This window comes from Galeopterus variegatus, unplaced genomic scaffold (genome assembly GCF_000696425.1).
Source record: "Galeopterus variegatus unplaced genomic scaffold, G_variegatus-3.0.2 Scaffold1017, whole genome shotgun sequence".
In the NCBI taxonomy this organism is placed as follows: domain Eukaryota; kingdom Metazoa; phylum Chordata; class Mammalia; order Dermoptera; family Cynocephalidae; genus Galeopterus; species Galeopterus variegatus.
This window is the reverse complement of record NW_007727128.1, coordinates 345,970-368,791: the sequence shown is the minus strand read 5'-3', so window position 1 is coordinate 368,791 and position 22,822 is coordinate 345,970. Positions and strand designations below refer to the sequence as shown.

Sequence of the window (22,822 nt, the reverse complement as noted above, 5' to 3'; positions counted from 1 at the left end):
CCCTCGGCGGGAGCGCTGCCGCGCTTCCCAAGCGGCACACTGTCGCAGTGCGCCACCGGGCCGGCCCGAAGGCCACAGTTCTTGATGAGGCTTTGGTCCCTCTAGGTGCTAATACAAGCTCTCTCCTCTTCCCTTCAGACCTAGTGGGAATGTAGGTGGACCCATAGTTTCTGGACTCTTGGTGCTTCACCATCCCTCACTGGCTGCCCTTAGCCCTGCCCGCACCTTGATAGATTTTCATTCTTTAAACTCTTTTTTGCCCCTACTGAGTGAGTCGTCTGTTTTCTGCTGGGACGATTACTGGTACCCTGCCTCTGTAAGAGATAACATCTATTAGAACATTATTTATTGGAATGTTAACATTTATTGGAATGGAACCAAGCTACCAGATTTGGATGTCCAGGGAGAATTTTGGGGAGAGGGAAAGGGATGTTAGAGGACAGGAGTTGCAGAAGGTGGGGAGAAAGGATAGAGAAATCCAGGACAAGTGAATTACCTAATTAACAATGGATCTTTTTGTGTTAGCTTCTTTGACACAAGGATATAGCATCTGTGAGAAACTCTGAGATTTCAAATTTAAAATGTTTCTTATACCAAAGGAAGTGTTAATGAGACCAACTGACAATCAACCAGCTTACAAAGAAACGGAGAAGTAATACTGCATTGGTTTAGTTCCTTTTCTGTCTTCGAAGGTGAATCAAGTACATCCTTGAGACAACCTTCCTTATTTTGTGTTTCCACAATGTAGTACCATATGGTGATTTATAGACCACTGATGCCTGGCCAGATAATTTTTTAACTTTGTTTTCCCTTTTATGTTAAATAAAAATGAAAGCTACTCAGATTTTCTACTTTATCATTGTTTAAAAAAGAAACAGAAAGAAAGAAAAAGCATCAAGTTAGCTCAAGACAGAGTTGATCCAAAATCTCCCACACTAAGTTAGGAAATTGATGAACTAAGCTAAAAAGGTAAAACACAACACTCTATAGTTTCCTTTAGATAGAGCAGATGAAAAATTTTCCTTGAGTGAAATGAAGGACTCAGTGCATGTGTGCCTTCCCTGCAGTTCTGTGCCCATTAAAAGTGCAGATATGAGTGTAGCATCTACTTTTCCTATAGGTTGTAATATTTATATAATAGAAGACTTTGGAACAATGAGAAAAGAGAAATGACATTTTGCAAATACAATTTTAACATTATCACAATACTTCATGTTTACAAAATCTTCTCTGTTGGTGGTGTCCTTTAAGGAACATACCGACTCACACAGTTCCAGTATTATTGACTTACACAGTTCCACAATATTTTTTCTAAAAAATACAGAAAAAAACAAAACTACCCAGTCTCTTCCCAGACTGTCCCACTCGAATTTATTTCCCAGCAACAACTAGCCATCTGATTTCTAACAAACATGGCAGCACAATTTCACCATTTTAAAAGCAAAATAGCAACACTACTAGGATTATAATAATACCAGTTAATATTTATTGAGCACTTACCCTGTGCCTGACCTTATGTGGAACATTTTAGATACATTATCTCATTTAACCTTAATTTTATTATCTCCATGTTACATGGGAGCTCATAGAACCCATGTCACAAAGAAATATAGAAATATGGAATGTTTATCATTTAGGATGCATTTACCTTTAGATAACTGAATACTCAATTCTAACTGGCTTGAGCCCTTCATTCCCTCTGAAGGCTTAGCATTAGGATGGGTTTGAGTGCGGACTTAATCCAGAAACTCTATTTTCTTAGCTCTCCCCTCTCCTTTGTATTCATTATATCCTCAGACTTGTATCAAGATGCCTGCATCACACTGGGGATCCACATCCATGCAGGGCATATCTATAAGAAGAGACGTTTTCCACGACACCCCTAGCTAAATTCCTCTTGATTTTATTGGCTCAAAGTAAATAAGAGGCCCTTTCCTACACCAATTGGCTAGGGGGTTGGAATTGCTGTGACTGACAGATAAATCAAGACTCATCCCTGCTTGCATCAAGCACCAGTTTATAAAAATAGGCAATTTTAGCAATGCTTCTCTCGAGTGCAATTCTGTCAAAGGTAAATTTAAAGATTAGAATATCAGTTGATGTATTCTTCTATATACATTTTAGAATAAATTTTTCAAGTTCCTTAAAATATCCTGCTGGTATTTTGATTGGAATGGCATGGAATTTACAGATTTGGGCAAAATGAACATCTTTACAGTGAGAAGTCATCCCATCCATCCACATTGTGTATCCCACCATTTATTCAGATCTTTTATGTCTTTTAGTAGAATTTGAAAATTTTATCTGTAAAATGTCCAACATACTTTTTGTTAGATTAATTATTAACAAAAGAAGATATGCTACAAAAAAAAAATAAGTTGATGGTCTAGTAGAAATATTAACAAACCAGTGTTTGTTTATATATTACAGATATTTATCTATAAAATTTTCTAGAACTCACACCAAATTATGTCCAACATACTTTTTGTTAGATTAATTATTAACAAAAGAAGATATGCTACAAAAAAAAATAAGTTGATGGTCTAGTATAAATATTAACAAACCAGTGTTTGTTTATATATTACAGATATTTATCTATAAAATTTTCTAGAACTCACACCAAATCTTTGTAAAGTATTATTCTTGCAAATTATTTGGTAATTGTCAGAATTGCTAAAAGTTATTAGGACTATAAGGTTATATATCATGTCATTTATTTAATAAATAATGTACCTCTTTAGGGCTTATTTTCTCCACTTAAGAACACAATCATAGTTTCAATTTTCCCAGGCATGTGGATATTATGGAATTACATTTGTAGGACATACTTATGTTTTTTTCTGGCTTTGCCACCCAACTACTAATAAAGTCCTATGGTTCTCCTTAAAATTTTACCGTATTTGTTTTGAGAATCTCTAAGTTGTGTCTGACTGCTCACAAACAAGTTTGAGTAACTATCCTTCAAAAACCCTAGGTGCCAGCCATGTACCTCCTCATCTCTTCTCTGTCTGCAGTACCTTCCACTGAGAACCACCATGTCCACTGCATATGGCATCCTCTGCAGGTTCCAATACCCCACCTGTCTCCACTGAACCCCAGAGCCACTTCCAACGCAGAACCTCACAAACCCTAAGTGGGTGGTGTTCGCACTGAAGCAAGAGAGAATGACGATCTTCCTTACTTCAGTCCTTCTTTGCACTGGTAATACTGACTATAACCTGGGGTCTTACAGAATTCCAGGTTAAAAACAACTTCTACCAGCAGCCTTTCCTTCATTAGGTTCAAGCACAGTGTATGGGATAGGACAAGACACCCAGTTCTTAAGAAAGTCCTGAATTCTTCCCCAAGCCCTTTCTTACCAGACTCTCAAATTCTCATGAAAATTTACTGCCAAGGACTTCTCATCCTCAGACCCTGCCCAGGCATTTCTGAGTGTCTAGAGTGGACACAGTAAGAACTCAAGCCATAACCCTCTCTAAAGCTGTTTCTTCCTTGAAAACTTTTTTTAGATCAAAGTAACTTTCCAGGTTTATATATGTCAAGATGTTGATTCCCTACCACCTGCATCCAGCCCAGCAATGACCAAGCTGCTGCAGGAGCCCCCTCGTCTCCCCTGCAGGAATGAGGGGGATGTCATGGGCCTCGGCCATGCCCCCTCCTTTCTCCTCCTGCCACTTTACTTCCCTCCCCCTGCTGGTCTCCCCCCCCCCCCACCCGGCCAACTGCTTTGCAACAACATCTTAGAATGTAAAAAAATAATATTAATAAATAAAATTTTTAAAAAGATGTTGATAAAAAATATTTGTGCTAGATAGTTTGCTCTAGGAATTTGCAATGTCCTATTAGTCCCACCACGATGTAATAAAAACTCTTTAGTTAGAAGAGAACCACTGAACCATTTCATTCAAGACACAAGAGAGTCTTCATTAACAGAACTCATATAGATACAGTGACCACATCGATCAAATGAGAATTATGTCTACTTAAAACTTTTTCTTTGTATTGGTTTGTTCCTAGAAACTTAAGTGGGTGATAAATAAATAAATAAATAAATAAATAAATAAATAAATAAATAAATAAATAAATAAATAAATAAATAAATAAATAAATAAATAAATAAATAAATAAATAAATAAATAAATAAATAAATAAATAAATAAATAAATAAATAAATAAATAAATAAATAAATAAATAAATAAATAAATAAATAAATAAATAAATAAATAAATAAATAAATAAATAAATAAATAAATAAATAAATAAATAAATAAATAAATAAATAAATAAATAAATAAATAAATAAATAAATAAATAAATAAATAAATAAATAAATAAATAAATAAATAAATAAATAAATAAATAAATAAATAAATAAATAAATAAATAAATAAATAAATAAATAGGTAAATAAAATGTTCTTATCATGAGTAAGGCCAACACAAGACAATAAAAGGATAAACAAGTCATGACAATTAGATCTATCTCAAAGACTTTTTTAGAAAATACCAAGATTTTCTTGCAATGCAAATTATACTTCTATTGTCATAAAAGTTTTGTGATAACTATACAGTTACTTAGTCATAGTTTTTGGCTTTCAATGTTAGAGGACAAACCTTATTAGAATTTTGCTCAATAATTATCTTTTCCACATTCTACTTCAGTAACCAGTCAAGCCTCATTTTACCAGTTATCTAAAAGTTATTCATCAGAAACACATATGGGCCTTACTAAACAAGAACCACAAAAATATTTTACTCCAACTAAATCAACTTTTTATATTTAAATTAAATAACTCATTGCTATAACATAACACAACCTGGAAATTAATAGCTAAATCTATGTTTCTCCACCTTAGTTCAATGCCTTTTTGACCTGTGACCTAGAAGTAAAACCTTTTGGTTAAAATAGTTATTTAAATCAAGCCTGTCAGAACTAGACTAGCCTAACTGATAGTGGTAATAAGGTATGTAGTAATAAAGTAAACCCACTTTATTAAACTGACCTCATTAACTTGTTTTTTGTCCAGATGGAACACTTGACCAGAACTTGTAGAGGCAATTTCTTCATAGACTTTATATCCAATATGGTTCCTGTCATCACAATCTCCAGTGAGCACAAATACCACCTATAATTTTTTTTAAAAAAGAAGACAGTTTAAAGTGTTTCCAGAAATCAATATATATGTATTGAGCACCTATTATGTGTTATATTTCTAGGCATGTAAAATACATATTTATATATGTTATAATTCTTAACCTTGTACTGGTTAATAGTGAACCCAGACAGGAACATAGTTATTTATATTTCAGAAGTAGGGGCTAAAAGCTATGGAAGTGCCAGTGAGACCAAGACTGTGCTAGATTACATGATATGGCCTCAATTCCTCACCTCTCCCTATATCCCTACACTTTACCAAAGAATTTCGAAGCTTCTCTCACTAAAGAGACAGAGCTTAATTTGTTACCTTTGAATTTAAACTTGGCCATGTGACTTGCTTTGGTCAATTACATGAGGCAAAATGGACATTCTACAAGTTCTGAACCTAGAGTCAAGAAGCCTTGTGTATTTGCGTTTGATCTCTAGCATTTCTGCCATGGCCATGAGAAGGACATGTCTAAATTAGCCTACTGGTCTCAGAAAGAGGCAAAACAATCTGTGAGGCAAAGCCGAGTCACCCCAGAGCCCAGCTTAGATAAGTCAAACCCAAACTATTCCTCAGATGCACAAGTAAGCAAGCCTAGCCTAGATCAACTGAGCTCTGTGAACACGTGAGAAATAAATGCTTATTGTTAAGCCATTGAGTGTTGGAATGTTTTGTTATGCAGCAATAGCTAACTGATACAACAAATAACTCTGACTCAGGCAAGATTCCACATATGAGGGAACATATGAAATATAGCCCTTCTTTGTTAAGCCTACGTTTTTGTCAGTTATAAGCAACTTAATTAATCCCCAATCATTTCTTGTCTGTATTAAAAAACAAGGTGTTCATATGCTATGTATAAATATCACATATATGTTTAATACGTTTAAATGAAATAACGCATACATGTTGGAGTACATATATGTGATTAGAGAGTTATAATTACTGTTATTTGCCACACGTGGAATAGTCAAAGAGGAAAGGCACCCTCTTACATGCTGTATTCAGATGGAAAGGTTTGGGGGTTGATTCCTACTCACTTGTGACTGCTTCTGTTGGATGAGCTGCAGCACCTCATGGGTGAGCCGGTAATCTTTGGACCGTGCATCAGTGAAAACGTAGATGAAAGAACCAGGAAGAGAAATTTCCAAGGCAATTTTTATAGCTCCAATACTCATTTCTGGACAATCACCACCACCCTGTTGAGCAGAGAGAAAAATGTTTAGTTACAACAAGTTGCTTTGCAAGTTTTAGAATCAAGCAAGCTCTCTTCATTTTTATTTTCTGTCAGATTGCCACTAGATTAATCACTTTGGTTGGAAAGGGATGAAACTAAGAAAACCTGAAAATAGTTACTCAATGAAGGGATAGGCTTTATCATTAAACTTTGGAGATTCTACTTGATTCTTCTATGTAGGCTTTCCCCAGGCTCCAAATAGTCTCAGATTCTCATATAGATACCCTGAGCACTATAGATCTAGTAAGGGTCATAAGAACCAAGTATTAGAATTGTTTACACTGTAGTCTGGACGAATTGCAGAATCTTTTTTTGCATTGGATCACAATCAAAACTTACAGTCTTTGGGTATCATCTGTTAAATGGAATGAAACAGAGCATCAGCTGCTAAAAGTTGCCTCTAAATCTGAGAGAGTCCCATTAAATATTATGTCACTTGCTTAATAGTAATAACCTGATCTTCACTTTGAACTTATCTTCTACCTTCTATCACTTATATGCATTCTCAGGGCATTTAGTTTCACAGATAACACTGTTCTCAAAAACTTGTATACTTGCAACTCAGACTGATAGAGTTTGAATGTGTTGTCCCAAAACTAATATGGAAATCTGATCCCCAGTGTGGTGGTGTTGGGAGCTGTTTGAGTCATGGGGGCAGATCCCTCATGAAAGGATTAATGCTCTCTGGAGGGTGGGGGAGGGTAGTGAGTTCTGGCTCTATTAGTTCATAGGAGAGCTGGTTGTTTAAAGGACCCTGGCACCTTCCCTCCCTCTCTCTTGCTTCCTCTCTCCATGTGATCTGCTCATACCCATTGCTGCCTGCAGCTTTCCGCCATGAGTAGAAGCAGCCTGAGGCTCACACTAGATGCAGCTGTCCCAGAATTGTGAGCCAAATAAACCTCTGTTCTTCATAAATTACCCAGTTTCAGGTATTTTGTTACAGCAACACAAAATGGACTAACACAGAGACCATACTTATCACTCAAGTGATAAGTAGGCTAATTTTCCATTTTCAATTTCTTGTTAGACATCTACTTCTAGATGTTCCGTATGTCTCCCCAAGTCAGTGCATCTAAGATGGAACTCATATTTTATCTCAGTTACATCTTTTGGTTAACAATACTATCCGCCCAGATATTCAAGTTCCAAACCTGAGTCATCTTTACTCCTCCCTTTACCTCTACCTAATCAGTGGTCAAACCTTGCTCATTCCACTTCCACCATGCATCTGTCCCCCTTCCCTTTCTCTTTACTTCATACCATTCACTCTTCTTATCATTAATTTTGCTACATGTATAGCCTCCTACCTGATTTTCTGTTCTTCCTTCCACTAAACTTTATTTTTCCTGCAGTAAAGAGCCATATACATCACGCTTCTATTGGATCGAATTATCTTTCTAAATTTCTATCTGCTATATATCTCCATAAATCGCTCCCTTGAAGCTGAGACTACTTCCTGTTTTTTGAATATTCCCCTTGCTTCATACTCTAATGCCTTAAGTACTTTTATTCAGGTTATCTTTCTCCTGTTCCATCTCCACCACCAAACACTCCACCAATAAATGCATACCTAAATTCTCCCATTATTCTATAAACTCTCTGATGGCAGGACCTGTACTTGCTGAGTCCTTACGTCCTCAGTTATCTCAGCATCTTGCTGGCATAAAGCAATCACTGAGTAAATATTTGTCCAATGGAACTATTTTCTTCTCAAAGTTGAGATAATATGCTATCCCCTCTTTAAAATTTTCTCTTTCTTTCCAGTCAGATGTACCGCCTCACTTTTCAGATGTATTCTAATATGCCTTACACCTGAATGGTATTTAACATATTTTCCTTTGCCTAACAGTTATTTGAAGGATTATCATGTGCAATGAAAGCCCTTGAATGAGCATTTGCATACCAGGGAAGTGGGAAATAGCTATTAGGATGTTAGTAAATTTGGTATGTTGGATAGAAATCATTTTTTCTTGTAGCCACCTTTTCATATCTGTAATGGATAGTCTGGAATGCTCAAAAAAAAATTAAATCCCTACTGTATATTCAGAAGCTTAAATAAAAACATTCCCCAACTGTGCTTGACATTGTGCACCTGAGTGTGAACCACAGTATAATTTTATCCACTCCACAAGTATTTGTTGAATGGCCAAGCTCCATGGCAGTGTAATTCTGAGAGACTAATTGACTTTTGCTAATTGTCACCTAGTATCAAGGGACTAAGAGAAGTCTTCTGTCTATGGGCCAAATATCAGAACAGCTCACCTCAGAGATTCAAGTGAGGAATGGGAGGAATGATAAACCTTGTCCAGTTACTGAGTGAAGCATAGTCCCTGAGCCCTGTGACTTAGGTACAAATTTGCTGTAAGAGGATCTATGGGTGCCTAGATGCTTAGGCCTCCCTAAACATTACCCAGGAGTAAATTCTAGTGACCATTAGAATACTTGAAATTGGCCCCAGATGAGTCATCCCACTGGGATCCCTCCATAGTTTCAGGATCTTCCTATTATTAGATGAAGCCTGAAAGGGGATCCTAAGCCTTTAGTTAAACATTTTTCCACCCTATAAATTGAATACAGCAGATTAAAACCACATATTAATAAAATCAATAGAGTCAACAACATTTTCTGTAGGTATTAAAACAACCACCTACTGCACTGGATAAAAGCTCCTTTGTGAAACATTGAACCTCACGTATATGAGGTTTAATATTGATTAATTACCAAAGGAAACAGTGTTATGAGCTGACACAGCTAACGGCACAGAGAATTACACAAATATAACTGCGATTAAAAGGCATTCCTTTTATTTCTTGAACTTTTTTCATGCCATGCTCCCCAAAATGAACTTTTTGACTTTTATGGAGCAACTAACAAAGTCTCAAAGCAGCCAGAAAAATTGGGGAATATCAAGTAAAAAGGAAACATTTTGACTCACAGACATCAGAAACCCCCACACTGAATAAGCTTATACATCCTTTTAGAGTGATTTGTGTTGCTGAATTAAGTTTTTCCTGATAGAAAAATCAGTGTATTCTTTCAATAAAAATAACTACTCTTCTCTGAGCTTCACATTAGCAAACACAGATGACAAGTATAGTGTAATCATATTGATTATATATTGAATATAAATGATCAGGAATAAAACTCTTCACAAACTAGTACAGTATATTTAAATTATTACCTTTCTGCTAACTGAAAATCAGAACTAAATGTTAAATAGTAATTTATATCTGAGTGAAACCATTTGTTTATTTCATTGTGAATACAAATTCCTGAAAAGAAAAGGTTTCTCCTCTTTCTGAAAGAAGTGAACATATAATATTATATCCTTATAAAAATTCCCTACCTGATACTTGAGTTTGGTTTTCTAATAATTTTAAGTCATAAGGGACCATTAAAATTATGTGGAATACAAATTCCTGAAAAGAAAAGGTTTCTCCTCTTTCTGAAAGAAGTGAACATATAATATAATATCCTTATAAAAATTCCCTACCTGATACTTGAGTTTGGTTTTCTAATAATTTTAAGTCATAAGGGACCATTAAAATTATGTGGAAAAGGAATGCTTTAGAGTTACACTAATACTCGCAGAGTAGCTATTAACTAGCTTCATGTGGCAACTGAGCACTTAAAATGTGGTCAGTGACACTGAAGAACTGAATTTTTTCCTTTATTTAATTTTTATTGAAATTTAAATTTAAAAACCAAAGCATTGCTAATTTTTTTTATATTGATGACATGCTGAAATGATAATATTTTGAATATATTGGGATAAACACATTATTGAAATTAATTTTAACTGTTCTTTAAAATTATATATGTGGCTCACATATTTTTGAGGAACAGCCCTACTTTAGAATGATACATTGGACTTTGTTATGTAGGCTTCATTCTAGACTGTTAATTGTAAGGTTGTTGCTTTTCTAAAAGTCTCTCATGGGCTTTCTTTCCTAGTAGAAATTATTAGAGGCAAAATTCAAGTTGTTTTAATTTACTAAGGGTCAGGAATCAAGGTACAGTTTATTCTAAAAATCTATGAATCCTTGACTTTGTTTAAATATATATACAAAGTTTATAACAAAGTTTTATATATATATATAACTTAACCAACTGGTTTGCTAATATAAGGGTACCTCAAAAAGTTCATAGAAAGATTTGTACTATCTTTTAATTCTATCTTTCCACAAACTTTTTGAAGTACCCTCATTGTATTTCTCTCACAAATCACCAACTGATCTTCTGATCTTTAAATTTAGTTTGGCAGAATAGAACTAGACTAGAGAAGTACTACCAAAACTGTCCATTTTTATAAATAAGCCTCAAAAAGTCAAAGTCTTGAGGTTAATTTGGGTCAGCCTCATGAATATGTTTTAAAAATCTGGGGTAATGGAAATGTGACTGAAACTATAAAGACAAACAGTTTTAAGTTTTATTTCCAAACTTTAAAAAAAAGTAGTATTTTAAAAGTCACAGTTTCTGTTTTGACCTGAATACCAAACGGGAAAAAAAATGCAAAATAAAAATCCATAAAACGTTTACAATGGAAGAATTTGCAATTGAGAAACCTGAATCTGTGAAAAGTCTCAATACTTTAATTGATCACTTTTATTGGTAATAAGACACTCTACCTGTATTAACTCAATACAAGTCTACCGTGAGCCAAGCACTGAGACAGTATTATCACATAACTATGTTACTTAGTCTTTACATCAATTGATGAAGTGAGTATCATTTGCTAAACATTTTATTGAGCACTAACTCTTGAAAACCCATCCCTAGGGTTACACAATTAATGAGCAGAGATTTGAACTCAATTCTACTTAACCCGAGAGTTCGCACAAACTCTGGTGAGCATTTTATTACCTTCAGCAACTTCTGTAACTACAAACAAGTAGCTTTTCTGAGACCCTGTACAATCAGAAAAAGAAAATTCCCACTCTTCTGGACACCCACAGAATACTGTTCATTCTTTCATTGTAGCACTTGCTGATTTGCATCATAAGTTATGTTTCCTCTCACCAGATCCTTGTTCATGTTGGATGAATGAATGGATAAATGAATGCATAGTAAGTAAATGGGTAAATGAGACTGTGCAAAGCAACCTTGACACCATCCGGGCACATTTGCTATATTCACCGTCAGCTTTACTCAAGCCTCGCCCATCCTATTTCAAGTGACATAATGCCAGAGCTAAATCCCTTAAAAGTACAAGTGCCAAAAGTTGCTCTTTAACCAAGCACATGAAAAAACATATATATATTTACATTTTTAAAAATATAGATTCTGAGGAGTATATAAATCAAACCATAACCATCTCTGATCTCTCTCTCTCCCCTTCCTATCCCCATCCATCTTGGCATACAGTCAGGTTTAATTTTTTTTTTTTTTCCTTTTTGTCTTTTTTCGTGACCGGCAATGGATCGCAACCTTCAGTGTCGCGCCTGTACCAGACCATTCCTTTTTGTCTTTTTTCGTGACCGGCAATGGATCGCAACCTTCAGTGTCGCGCCCGTACCAGACCAGGACCGGCAACGGGATCGCAGCCCTCGGTGCTGTGCCCGCCCCTCGCTCAGCCAGTGAGTGGCCGGTCTGTATGTGGGATCCGAACCCTCGGCAGGAGCGCCACCACACTCCCAAGTGGTACACTGTAGCAGTGCGCCACCGGGCCGGCCCTGGTTTTAATATTTTAATATTTCATAGGAAAAAACAAACATGGCTATGTAAATATATCTCTTAAAACCACACATACACCCACACACACAAAAAAATGAAAGGTGTGATGGAAATGAACTGCATAATACACTAAATTGGACAATACCCTAAATGTATATTAGGAAGTTTCTGACTTTGCTAAGCTTGTGTTTTTATTTGAACTGTGAAATACAACTAATTAGGATCAGTAGTCACACTCTTGCTCAGTATTTTGATATTCATTTGATCTTTATAATTCTACTGATACCTACAACTTACTAAATTACCAAAGACACATCTGATAGAAAAAAATGTATACTGAAAAAAAGGAAGTATGTGTCCTTTCACAATGAATGTTGCTCCGGGAATAAAAAAAATTTTTTTAAAAACTGTAACCTCAGTGTTACAGTGATAATTATGTTCAAAAAATGAATTCCTGGAAAGCAAGGTTAAATAAAATGAACAGAAAATTCTCTCAGTCAAGGGAATGATAAATGAAACACAGATTATCATGCTGTTTTTTCTAAATACAAGACAGTGTGGGAGTATCTCTGGAATAAACTGAACCTTCAGACTCCAAGAGGAGTTGGAGGAAAATGAGATCCCTACCCAAAGCCCAGTGGGAAAGTGCTCATCAAATGAAGGATCAGGGAACCAGGCATGCTAGTCTCAGAGCAGGCACTCTCCCATGTCGTATTATTTCTCTTCTCATCAACCCATTTCAACTCTTCTATTCTTCTATTCCATTTCCATTGAACCAGTTGTTCTCCAAGCACACCTAACTCCAAGCAATCAAACAATGAAACTGTTTTCTGTAGACCTATGCCTAAGTCCAAAAGAATTCTTACTGGCATTGCAATACTTAGCCTAACTCTAACATGAGTATAACCTACTGAATTTTGAGCTTTGTTTCAAAATAAGACTATATTCCTTTCACTTGAAACACCCGTGCTTGAAATGTCTTACTTGTGCAATTTGTCCTATACATATAAAATTTAGGTGTGAAACTCAGTTGCAAGCTGAACAAAGTTTAACAACCCTCAGTTCTCATTCTTAACATACAGTTGTGCTATTCTATGGCTAAGAAAATGGAATGTACATGTGGAAACCATTAAATTACATTGAATCTGATTTAAAGTTGCATCCAAGCAAGTATAAAATAAATCAGAATTATAGCAGAGTTCATCAGTGACATGTTCTGGCCTTCATCACTTGCAGAAAATATGGCAGGGATGTACTGGGAGACAATAAGAATATTGCAGAGCCCAAACCTCAAATCTCTAAAATCAAAATAAATGATGTTACATCTCAAGCAGCCCACCATGCTGCCCTTTGCTGGATAGTTATCACCAAACAAGCTCGAAGGAGTCAGAATCCAAATTAAATATCAAGGAACTGCTGACCTCAATTCCAGGTACATTAAAGTTAACACTTACAATCATTCCTATGCTTTCAGGTTATCACCTGTCAACAGTAAGTGCTTAGCTCTTCAGCAACTGATCTTTCAACTTGCCAGAACTTCTTTCATGGGAGGTAGAGCTTTGTTGGGTCTTCCAAGAAGGTTCAGTTCACTACAATTCAATTATTCATAAAAAATAAGTAACTTGATTTAAAAAATGGGCAAAGGAGCTGAATAGGCATTTCTCAAAGGAAGATATACAAATGGCCAACAGACATGTGAAAAAATGCTCAACATCACTAAGCGTCAGGAAAATGAAAACCAAAACCACATCAAGATATCATTTCACTCCAGTTACACTGACCATTATCAAAAAGACAGAATAACAAATGCTGGCAAGGATGCAGAAGGAGGGGAACCTTCCTACACTGTTGATGGGACTGTAAATTAGTGCAGCTACTATGGAAAACACATACAGCTTCCTCAAACAACTACAGATAGAACTGCCATACAATCCACCAATCCCGCTGCTGGGTGTGTACCCGGAGAAATGGAAACCACCATGTTGAAGGGATACCTGCACTCCCGTGTTTATTGCAGCTCTATTTACAATAGCCAAGAGTTGGAACTAACCTAAATGTCCATTGTCAGATGACTGTATAAGGAAAATGTGATACATATACACAATGGAATACTACTCTGCCATAAGAAAGAATGAAATTCTGCCATTTGCAGTAACACAGATGTACTTAGAGAAAATTATGTTAAGTGAAAGAAGCCAGGCACAGAAAGAAATACTGCATGTCCTCACTTATAAATGAGAGCTAAGAAAATAAACAAATAAGTAAGAAGAGAAAGATGCAAGAATTACAATAATTGGTTGAACTCTCAAAAGGAGAGAACAGAACTGAAGCCAACAGAGGTAGGAAAGGGGGAGGGGGAAGAGGGTAGTGAGAAATTGGTAAAGGATCACAAAAAATAATAACAATGTGTAATGTTGAATATACTAATTATCCTGATTTTAGCATTGCAGGTTGCACACAGATATTGATATTCTAAGCTGTACCACCAAAGATGTGTACAATCAATTATGCTTCAATGAAAAACAAAACAAAAGAAAACAAAAAACCCCACAAATATTCATAAAGAATACAGTATGTACCAGGCACTCAATATCTTGATTAGGAGATCAGAAAATGATGTGCCTTAATACTTTAAATTTTTTCAAAAGCTTCATAATTCATATGAATTATAAAAGACAATGGTCCTTCGAAGAGGAAAGTGGAATGGAGGTAACCTGGCTTAACAAAAATACGACCTCATAGCTTCCAATCACCAGGAGACAAATGGAAGAAGACAGGATTAACTCTAGGCAAAGATGGGAAACCGGAAAGTGATACCTTGACATTCCCAGTCACCCCTTCAGTAATCCTCCCCTTCTCTACTTAGAAAAGTCCTTCCTCCCTCCTTCAAGGATTCTGTACTGTTTATTATAATGTTTTTTCCCATCAGATTAAGATACTGTCACTGCCCTGGTCCTAATCGATTCCTGGTCTCTCCTAACAGATGACTCCCCTGCTTGCTCAGGGAACAAGAGCTGGAAGGGGACAGGAGGAAGGTCTCAGGAGGTCCTAGTAGCCTTTTATCAATTGCTTATTCAGGACGGAGGCCTATACTTGCTCTGGGCAGGCCTTCTTTCGCTCCTATGCCCCTTCTCTATCTTTCCTCTCTGCTAGTCAGGCACTACCTACCAAAATCTCTCTCTTCCTTCTGTTCCAACTCACGTCTGGATTTTACATGCCTTCCAGCACAAGTGGTATTGTCTTTGTTACTGGCTAGATAATGGGGACTGTGATGCTGTAATTTTTCAATTTAATGTGATAAAAATATATTTATTCTGCTTATGTTATTTTATGTCCTGGCAAAGAAACAGTACAATGCATTTTTTACTAATAAAAGCATCATAATTTATGAGACATCACATTATGAGGAAATATGAGATCAACAAACTTTATGTTGTTTTTGAAGCTAGTAGTTATTAAACAAAATTGATGAAATAAGATCTAGATCATCTAAACGGTAGAGACCACATATATGACAAAGCAGAGAAATGAGGATTTAAAAAAATCTACATGAATATAGAAGGATAGAGATTTAAAAGTCTGTATAAGGAAACCTGAAGGGACTTAGCTGATGACTGGACCAGTATTCAATAATGTGATATACCTGGCAAAAAAAGCCCATATCAGCCTCCAGCACCAAACAGAGTTCCCCAGACATCATTTTAGAGGAAGAGTCCCCAGGTATCATCCAACAACAAAGTCCAGTGCTATCAAATACCTAACTAGTGTCATTCAAGTCTAGGGTACTGATAGGTTTCTGGAAGGAATTCAAACATCTGTTGGGGTAAATGGACAAATAATATTCGAAGTCAATCCCAACACTAAAACTTCACAATTCTTAAATTTTTTCAAGGCTTGAAGTAGTTCCCTGAGAATTAACTGCTCATAATTAATTTGAATTGAGAAGAAATGCTTTAATTTTCCTTTATATCCGTTTCATTGAAAATGTGGTTTATAGTTTTCTCTAAGAATTCTATCTTTAGATCAAGGAACATTCTGTCAAGAAAAATGTTTTGACTTCCATCCATCTCCTAAAAACTGACAAAATCAAATATAGTATTTATTGTGGAGAGCAGAACAATCCCTTGGTTGGTTACGTAGCATGTATGAAGTGAATCCAGGCATCATATGTTAGTGGATTCCTCTTTTTAAACGTTATTTTGTCACAGGAACCTGCAATACTTACTGCGCAATGAGTCACATATGTACCTTTAAGAACATTCCCATAATAAAAGAAAACCAAGAAATTTCCCATTAGAATCCACACCCGCCCCACGCTAACCACCTGTATATTCTGTTTCAAAAAAGCTATTTGACAGTCAGAATACTCTTCTATACTCTTTGTCCTTTGAAGTTCACACAAAAGATCATTAAGAAATCAGCCAACTATTTGCTTCTGGATAGGACACCAGGGTGAATAGCTGGAAAAGAGCCAAACAAACATCCCTCATCTCCAAATATGGTTGTTTGCCCCTCAGAGAATCCTTTACTTAGCGGTTTTAGGTAAGCCAATTTCCCAAAGCAATTGAAGATAGGAGTAGAAGTAAAAATGTTTAAGAAATAAATTAATTTTATTGAGGATGAGACCAGCCCTAGACAAACATCTGTTTTTAATTCTTTACTTTCCTACTTTGAAGTAAAATACAAAGAGGTATTATATAAATAAATGTGTTAATTTGATTAGATTAATAAGGTTACTTAAACCAATATTTAGAAGGAAAGTAGCAGAGCAACAAAGGAAACTGGCTTTGATATTAAATACCTCCAGTTTTGAGAGCAGCCTTGCTACTTGCCAATTTTGTGACCTAAGACATGTTACCTAATATGTCAAAGCTTGAGTTTCCTCATTTGTAAAAAGAAATAGTAATATTTGTGTATGTTTGAATTGGGAGAATAACTTTAAAACATTTGCAGAACCCTTTATTTTTATTTTTATTTTTATTTTTTTTCCTTTTTGTCTTTTTTCGTGACCGGTAATGGGATTGCAACCCTCAGTGTCGCGCCCGTACTGCGACCGGCAACGGGATCGCAACCCTCGGTGTCGCGCCCGCACCAAGCTCAACCAGTGAGCGGACCGGTCTCTATATGGAATCCGAACCCTCGGCGGGAGCGCGGCAAGCACCACACTCTACCGAGTGCGCCACCGGGCCGGCCTTGCAGAACCCTTTATAAGGCACGTCTTACATAATTGTTGCTCATTTATGGCATAAATACTTGTGGATTATTGCACTTAAAAGAACTTTGGAGTACTAGAGGTAGTAGTAATAATAGTAGTAGAAACAGATAACATTTATCAAGTCCTTACTTTGGGCCAGACACTGTTCTAGTGTTTTTAAAGCTTTTACACATATTATAATTTAGACTCCTTTTCACACTATCTTCTCTAAATTAAATACAGGCCATTCCTCCTTTAAAGTGTACGTGTGTGTATGTATGTGTATATGTGTGTGTGTATTTATATATGTGGATATATACATAACTTGTAATTCAAATGCCTATTAAGAAAACGTACATGTAAGTAAAAACTCCTTGTTTAAGTTGAATCACGTTCAATACCAAAAGTGAAAATCAAATCTTTTATAGCTCTATATCTATATCTATGCTGACATATAATCCTTCCCATTTTCTTTCTTTAGTCAACTTTTTTCCTTTTATTTATTTATTTGCTTTCTTAATTTTTAGCCATATATCAGTTTGATTTTTTTAATTCATATGAGAGAATTCTCTATAAATCTAGGGAAAAAAGCATACTTTTCCATAATAGCATGATTTAGAATACTAGAAGTTTGATAAAGTGTATACCAAATTGGCATAGTAAATTATTCTTCTAAAATCAGCACTATCTTATGCTCCTTTTTTTAACAGTCTTTGCCCATCTGGCCATGGTATTTCATATTCTCCTCTGGCAGTTAATTCTATTATCAACTGTTCTCCCACCACAGCAAAACATTTTTTCCCAAACCTCAGCTTGCTTCAGTTCAAGCCTATTAATTCATCTGTTTCTATTAAAGAATAACAGTAATTGAATCTCATCTTTATCATTCATGACTCTACCTTGTTGCTATGTTGCTATGAATGATGCTGTTCTGCATATAGTCTTGTTCCCGCTTTTTTAAAAAGTTTATTTTATTAAAAAACTTACAAAGGAAAATCAAATTATGTGTGCAGCTTTTTCAGTTTGGGGATCAATTATTTTCGTAAAAGTAATAATTGCAATTCCTTTCTTGAATGGAAATATCTTGTGTTTTTTGGTTTTTGTTTTTTGGTTCTGTTTTTTTGTTTTCTTGGGGGGTTTTTTGCATTTCAAATGTTTGACTAATGTGCTTTCTCTTCTTTAAAACATTTGGATAAAAGGCTTGAAAGCACATCATTGGAAATATCTTGTGTTTTTTGGTTTTTGTTTTTTGGTTCTGTTTTTTTGTTTTCTTGGGGGTTTTTTTGCATTTCAAATGTTTGACTAATGTGCTTTCTGTTCTTTAAAACATTTGGATAAAAGGCTTGAAAGCACATCATTGCCAATACCATTTTCTAAAAATCAACAAGCTTTATAGTTTCTTGTAAAGAATGTGACCCGAGGCAGGACTTTGCGCTGCATATTTGCAAGAACATTAATTCCCGAAGCTCTGTGTGATTTGAATACCATTTGTTGTCATTTGTCTGTCCTTCTTTTCCCCAGAGACAAAGCTCGGTTACTTTTCACATTACTTCTCTGTATTCCAGATGAAAGAGGATAAAGAAAAATGAAATTAATGTTATAAATTTAATGATTTAAGTGTAGTGATTTCTTTACAAAATTTTTCTTGGAAAATTTTAGATTGTTTCTCAAGTTAATTCCATACCTCTATAAAAAAAATAGCTGAGCCTATTGTAATGTTAATGATAGATTATTTAATTTACTTCAAACTGAATTCACTTTTTGTCTTCAAAGTTAATATAAATGTGTAAGGAATATTTCTAAAGGTGTTTTTTTTTAATTCAAGTTAATTTTAACAAGACAGCTATCAGCTGCTCTTGATAACAGTGATTTTGGGGGAGTTACTAAAAATGCTAGAAGGTGAACTGAAGAAAGGCCTGGAAATTATACACAAAACAAGATTTAGTCTCTCACAGTAAAATTTTATTAAGTTTGTGAAGTTAGTTTCTTAGACTGATTTATGAAATAATGAAATATTCTTTAAGCAAACAATGTATCCTTTAGGTTAGGTGTTAAGTGACAATGAGGAGTAGTCCTTTTGTATTTGACCTATATTTAATGAAATTTCTTGCCTTTTTGAAAGAATAATTTACCAGAAACACTGACACTAAAAATTCTTCCATGGTATCCACAATGCCTGTAACATGGCCCATTGATGAATGAAGGGAAAAAGTAAATATTTGATTTCTTCCCGCTGGGTGTTCTAGGACCCCATGACAATGAAAAAAAAAAATCCTATAAGATGCAGCATATCCAGAGGAAATCTCTAGAGAAATGGGCATCAGCTTTCATTCCAAGAGAGAAAGAGAGAAAGAAATATTATTTTTTGAACAGACATAAAATCACATGACCCTATAGAGTGTCTGTATCAGATTCAATTCTGGGGGGGTTGGGGAGAGCTCTGGGGAGGCAGTCAACGGAGTATGAGTCAGGAATCAGTATCCTTCACCCCAGAGACAAATGGAGCAAGGGGGATAAGGCACTCCCTAAACATCCTTCAGAACAAATCAGGAAGTGCCAGTGCCAGGTCTCATTAAGAATGTAGGCATTTTCATTCTGGCCAGATTTTCAAGAATATAGCTCAGCTTAATTCTCACAGAGAAAAAGAAAATGAATACAGTAAATCCCTTCCTTACATTCTATTAGGCCTATTAGGCTAGAAATCTCCCTGACTTGGCTTTTCTGAATTTCTAGAATGCAATGAAAACTGATAATTAGGTTTTTAAGTATCTTTTGTACCATCAAGTAAAGTTTAAATTATATTTGATATAATATATAGTTTTACTGTGAAATATGCATTTATTCAACAGCTAATGTCCCCTCTACTGCAGACACTGAGCTCATCCCCCTGAATGGCAGCTGCAAGGTCTTGCCCTCAGGAACTCTCGGTAGAAGAGGGGAACATAAATGTTTAAACAACTAGGACAATGAAATTTCTAATTCCCATGATATATGTACAAGATAGAAACTTCTATAATAATTTTTTCAGAGGATCTGGACATCTAAAGTGGTAAAGAACTTGCTATATTGAGGGAGAGAGAAGTAAATAGTAAATAAGTAGCAAGATAATGACCTGAAAAACAATGACAGGGTAGAAAAGAAAGGAAATGTAGGACGACAGTGAACAAATTATCAGAAGAAATTCAGTAAAAGAGAAAAATAGTCCAGGAATAACTATATAAGTCTATTTACATATTTATAAAATATAATTCAGGTTGGTATGCAACTTACAAATAGAGATGTGCACACAGACAAAAAAAATCACCCTTGAATACACATTTGGAATTCCAAGCTTGGGTTTCCCACCCTAGGCCCCAATTACATTCCTACTATGTACAATTCCAAGTCAAGTCATTCATCCAACAGTAAAGCCAATGAAAGCATTAGACTTTAAATTCTGATTTGGACTCTGTCAATCTGTACATTCTTGTATATTTATTCATTCACTTAAAAGTGAGCATGTTGTATATGTCAGGCATTTTACTGGTGGATTTAATGATGAGCTAAATCAAACATGGTCCTTCAACGTGAAACCCCAACAGCTTTGGGATGGAGGGAGGTAGTAAGGTAGGACCAATCCTGGAGGATAGGGCAAGATTCTGAAGGGCAAGATACTGAAGATGAGACTGTGCGTTTAGGATTTTAAGCTAGGATGAGGGAGTGTGGAAGTTGAGGGTAGGCTGAAGGACAGGAACTACATGTGCAAGGAGAACAGCATGTGCAAACCCCCTGTGGGGAAACAGGTGAGGGTGCAGATGGGGGAAGCTCCATGCTGGTCCCCTGAGTCAGAGCATGGGGGGGAGGGGGTGGCACTAGATGGGAATGAAAGGTAGGCAAGTCTTAGGTTACTCAGAACCATGGGAAGAATCCGATGAGGTGGGGGTAAAGGGACATGGATAAGGTGTCAGGCAGAAATGTTCAGAGATGAATTTCGAGATTCTTTTGTCTGCAGAGTAGAGAAAAGGCCTGAAAAATAAAAGCAAGAGTAAATGCAAGAAAATCACTTGGGAGATTTTCTCCATTAGTTTGGACTAAAGATATAATAATTGGGACAAGGATGGTGCTAAATGAAATGGAGAGAAGCCGGGGCCGGCCCGGTGGCGCACTGCTACAGTGCGCTGCTTGGGAGCGCGGTGGTGCTCCCGCCTAGGGTTCGGATCCCACATACAGACCGGCCTCTTACTGGCTGAGCGAGGTGCGGGCGCAACACCGAGGGTTGCAATCTCTTTGCCGGTCCCGGTCCAGTACGGGCGCGACACTGAGGGTTGCGATCTGTTGCTGGTCACGAAAAAAGACAAAAAAGGAAAAAAAAAAAAAGAAATGGAGAGAAGCCAATTGACTTAAAAGATATTTAGAAAGTTAAAAACACAACTTACTGATGGTTTGGATGTGTGGGGTAAAAGTGAGCAGTGTATTAAAGAAGATTCCAATGTTTGGTTGGATAACAAGAATATCATAGGCATCATTCACAAAGGTAACAAACAGAGGACAAAGATCAAGGATGAAGGGCCAAGCTTGCAGCACTGGAAAAAGAACATTCCTCAGTTTCATTTAGAAGGACATTGTGACATCCAGGAGATGGAAATGATGGTCTGTTCCTCAGAGGAGAGGCCAAGGCCAGAAATATATTTATGACAGCATGAATGGCTTTATCTGAGGAGAGGATATAAAATGACAGATATAAAATAACAGAACAGAGCATCGAGGGCGCCGTTGCTGCCGGTGCTGCTGCTGCCGCTGCCGCCAGCATATACCTGTTCCCAATGTTCATCGCAGCACTCTTTACAATAGCCAAGAGTTGGAACCAGCCCAAATGTCCATCATCGGACGAGGGGATAAAGAAAATGTGGTATATCTACACAATGGAATACTACTCGGCTATAAAAATGAATGAAATACTGCCATTTGCAACAACATGGATGGACCTTGAGAGAATTATATTAAGTGAAACAAGTCAGGCACAGAAAGAGAAATACCACATGTTCTCACTTATTGGTGGGAGCTAAAAATAAATAAATAAACTCACACACACACAAAAAAAAAATAACCGGGGGGTGTGGGGGAGAAGATATAACAACTACAATTCCTTGAAGTTGATATGACAAGCAAAAGGAAAGGACATTGTTGGGGGGGAGGGGGAGAGGGAGGTGGGAGGGAGGTTTTGGTAATGGGCCACAATAATCAACCACATTGTATATTGACAAAATAAAATTAAAAAAAAAATCCACACACACACACACACACACACACACACACACAAAATAACCGGGGGGTGTGGGGGAGAAGATATAACAACTACAATTACTTGAAGTTGTTACGACAAGAAAACAGAAAGGACATTGCTGGGTGGGAGGGAGGAGGGAGGGGGTTTCGGTAATGGGCCACAATAATCAACCTCATTGTATATCGACAAAATAAAATTAAGAAAACAAACAAACAAACAAAAAAACAAACAAACAAAAAAAGGAGTGATCTACATTGCCTCTACTCAGAATTTTTTAACAGCTTAATGTTTTAAGTCCCCAAACCTTTTTA

At 36.1% G+C, this 22,822-nt stretch overlaps 1 protein-coding gene across 1 annotated transcript in view; it reads right to left on the bottom strand.

Moving 5' to 3' along the window:
- The window catches only part of LOC103591727 (hemicentin-1-like), a 202,569-nt gene that overhangs the window by 84,154 nt on the left and 95,593 nt on the right, over positions 1 to 22,822 (bottom strand). Inside the window, exons 4-6 of the mRNA XM_008574239.1 lie at positions 11,207 to 11,289; positions 6,185 to 6,343; positions 5,004 to 5,126 (exon numbers count right to left, since the gene is read on the bottom strand). Coding sequence (XP_008572461.1) covers positions 5,004 to 5,126; positions 6,185 to 6,343; positions 11,207 to 11,289 — 365 coding nt within the window. The remainder of the gene's footprint in view (positions 1 to 5,003; positions 5,127 to 6,184; positions 6,344 to 11,206; positions 11,290 to 22,822) is intronic.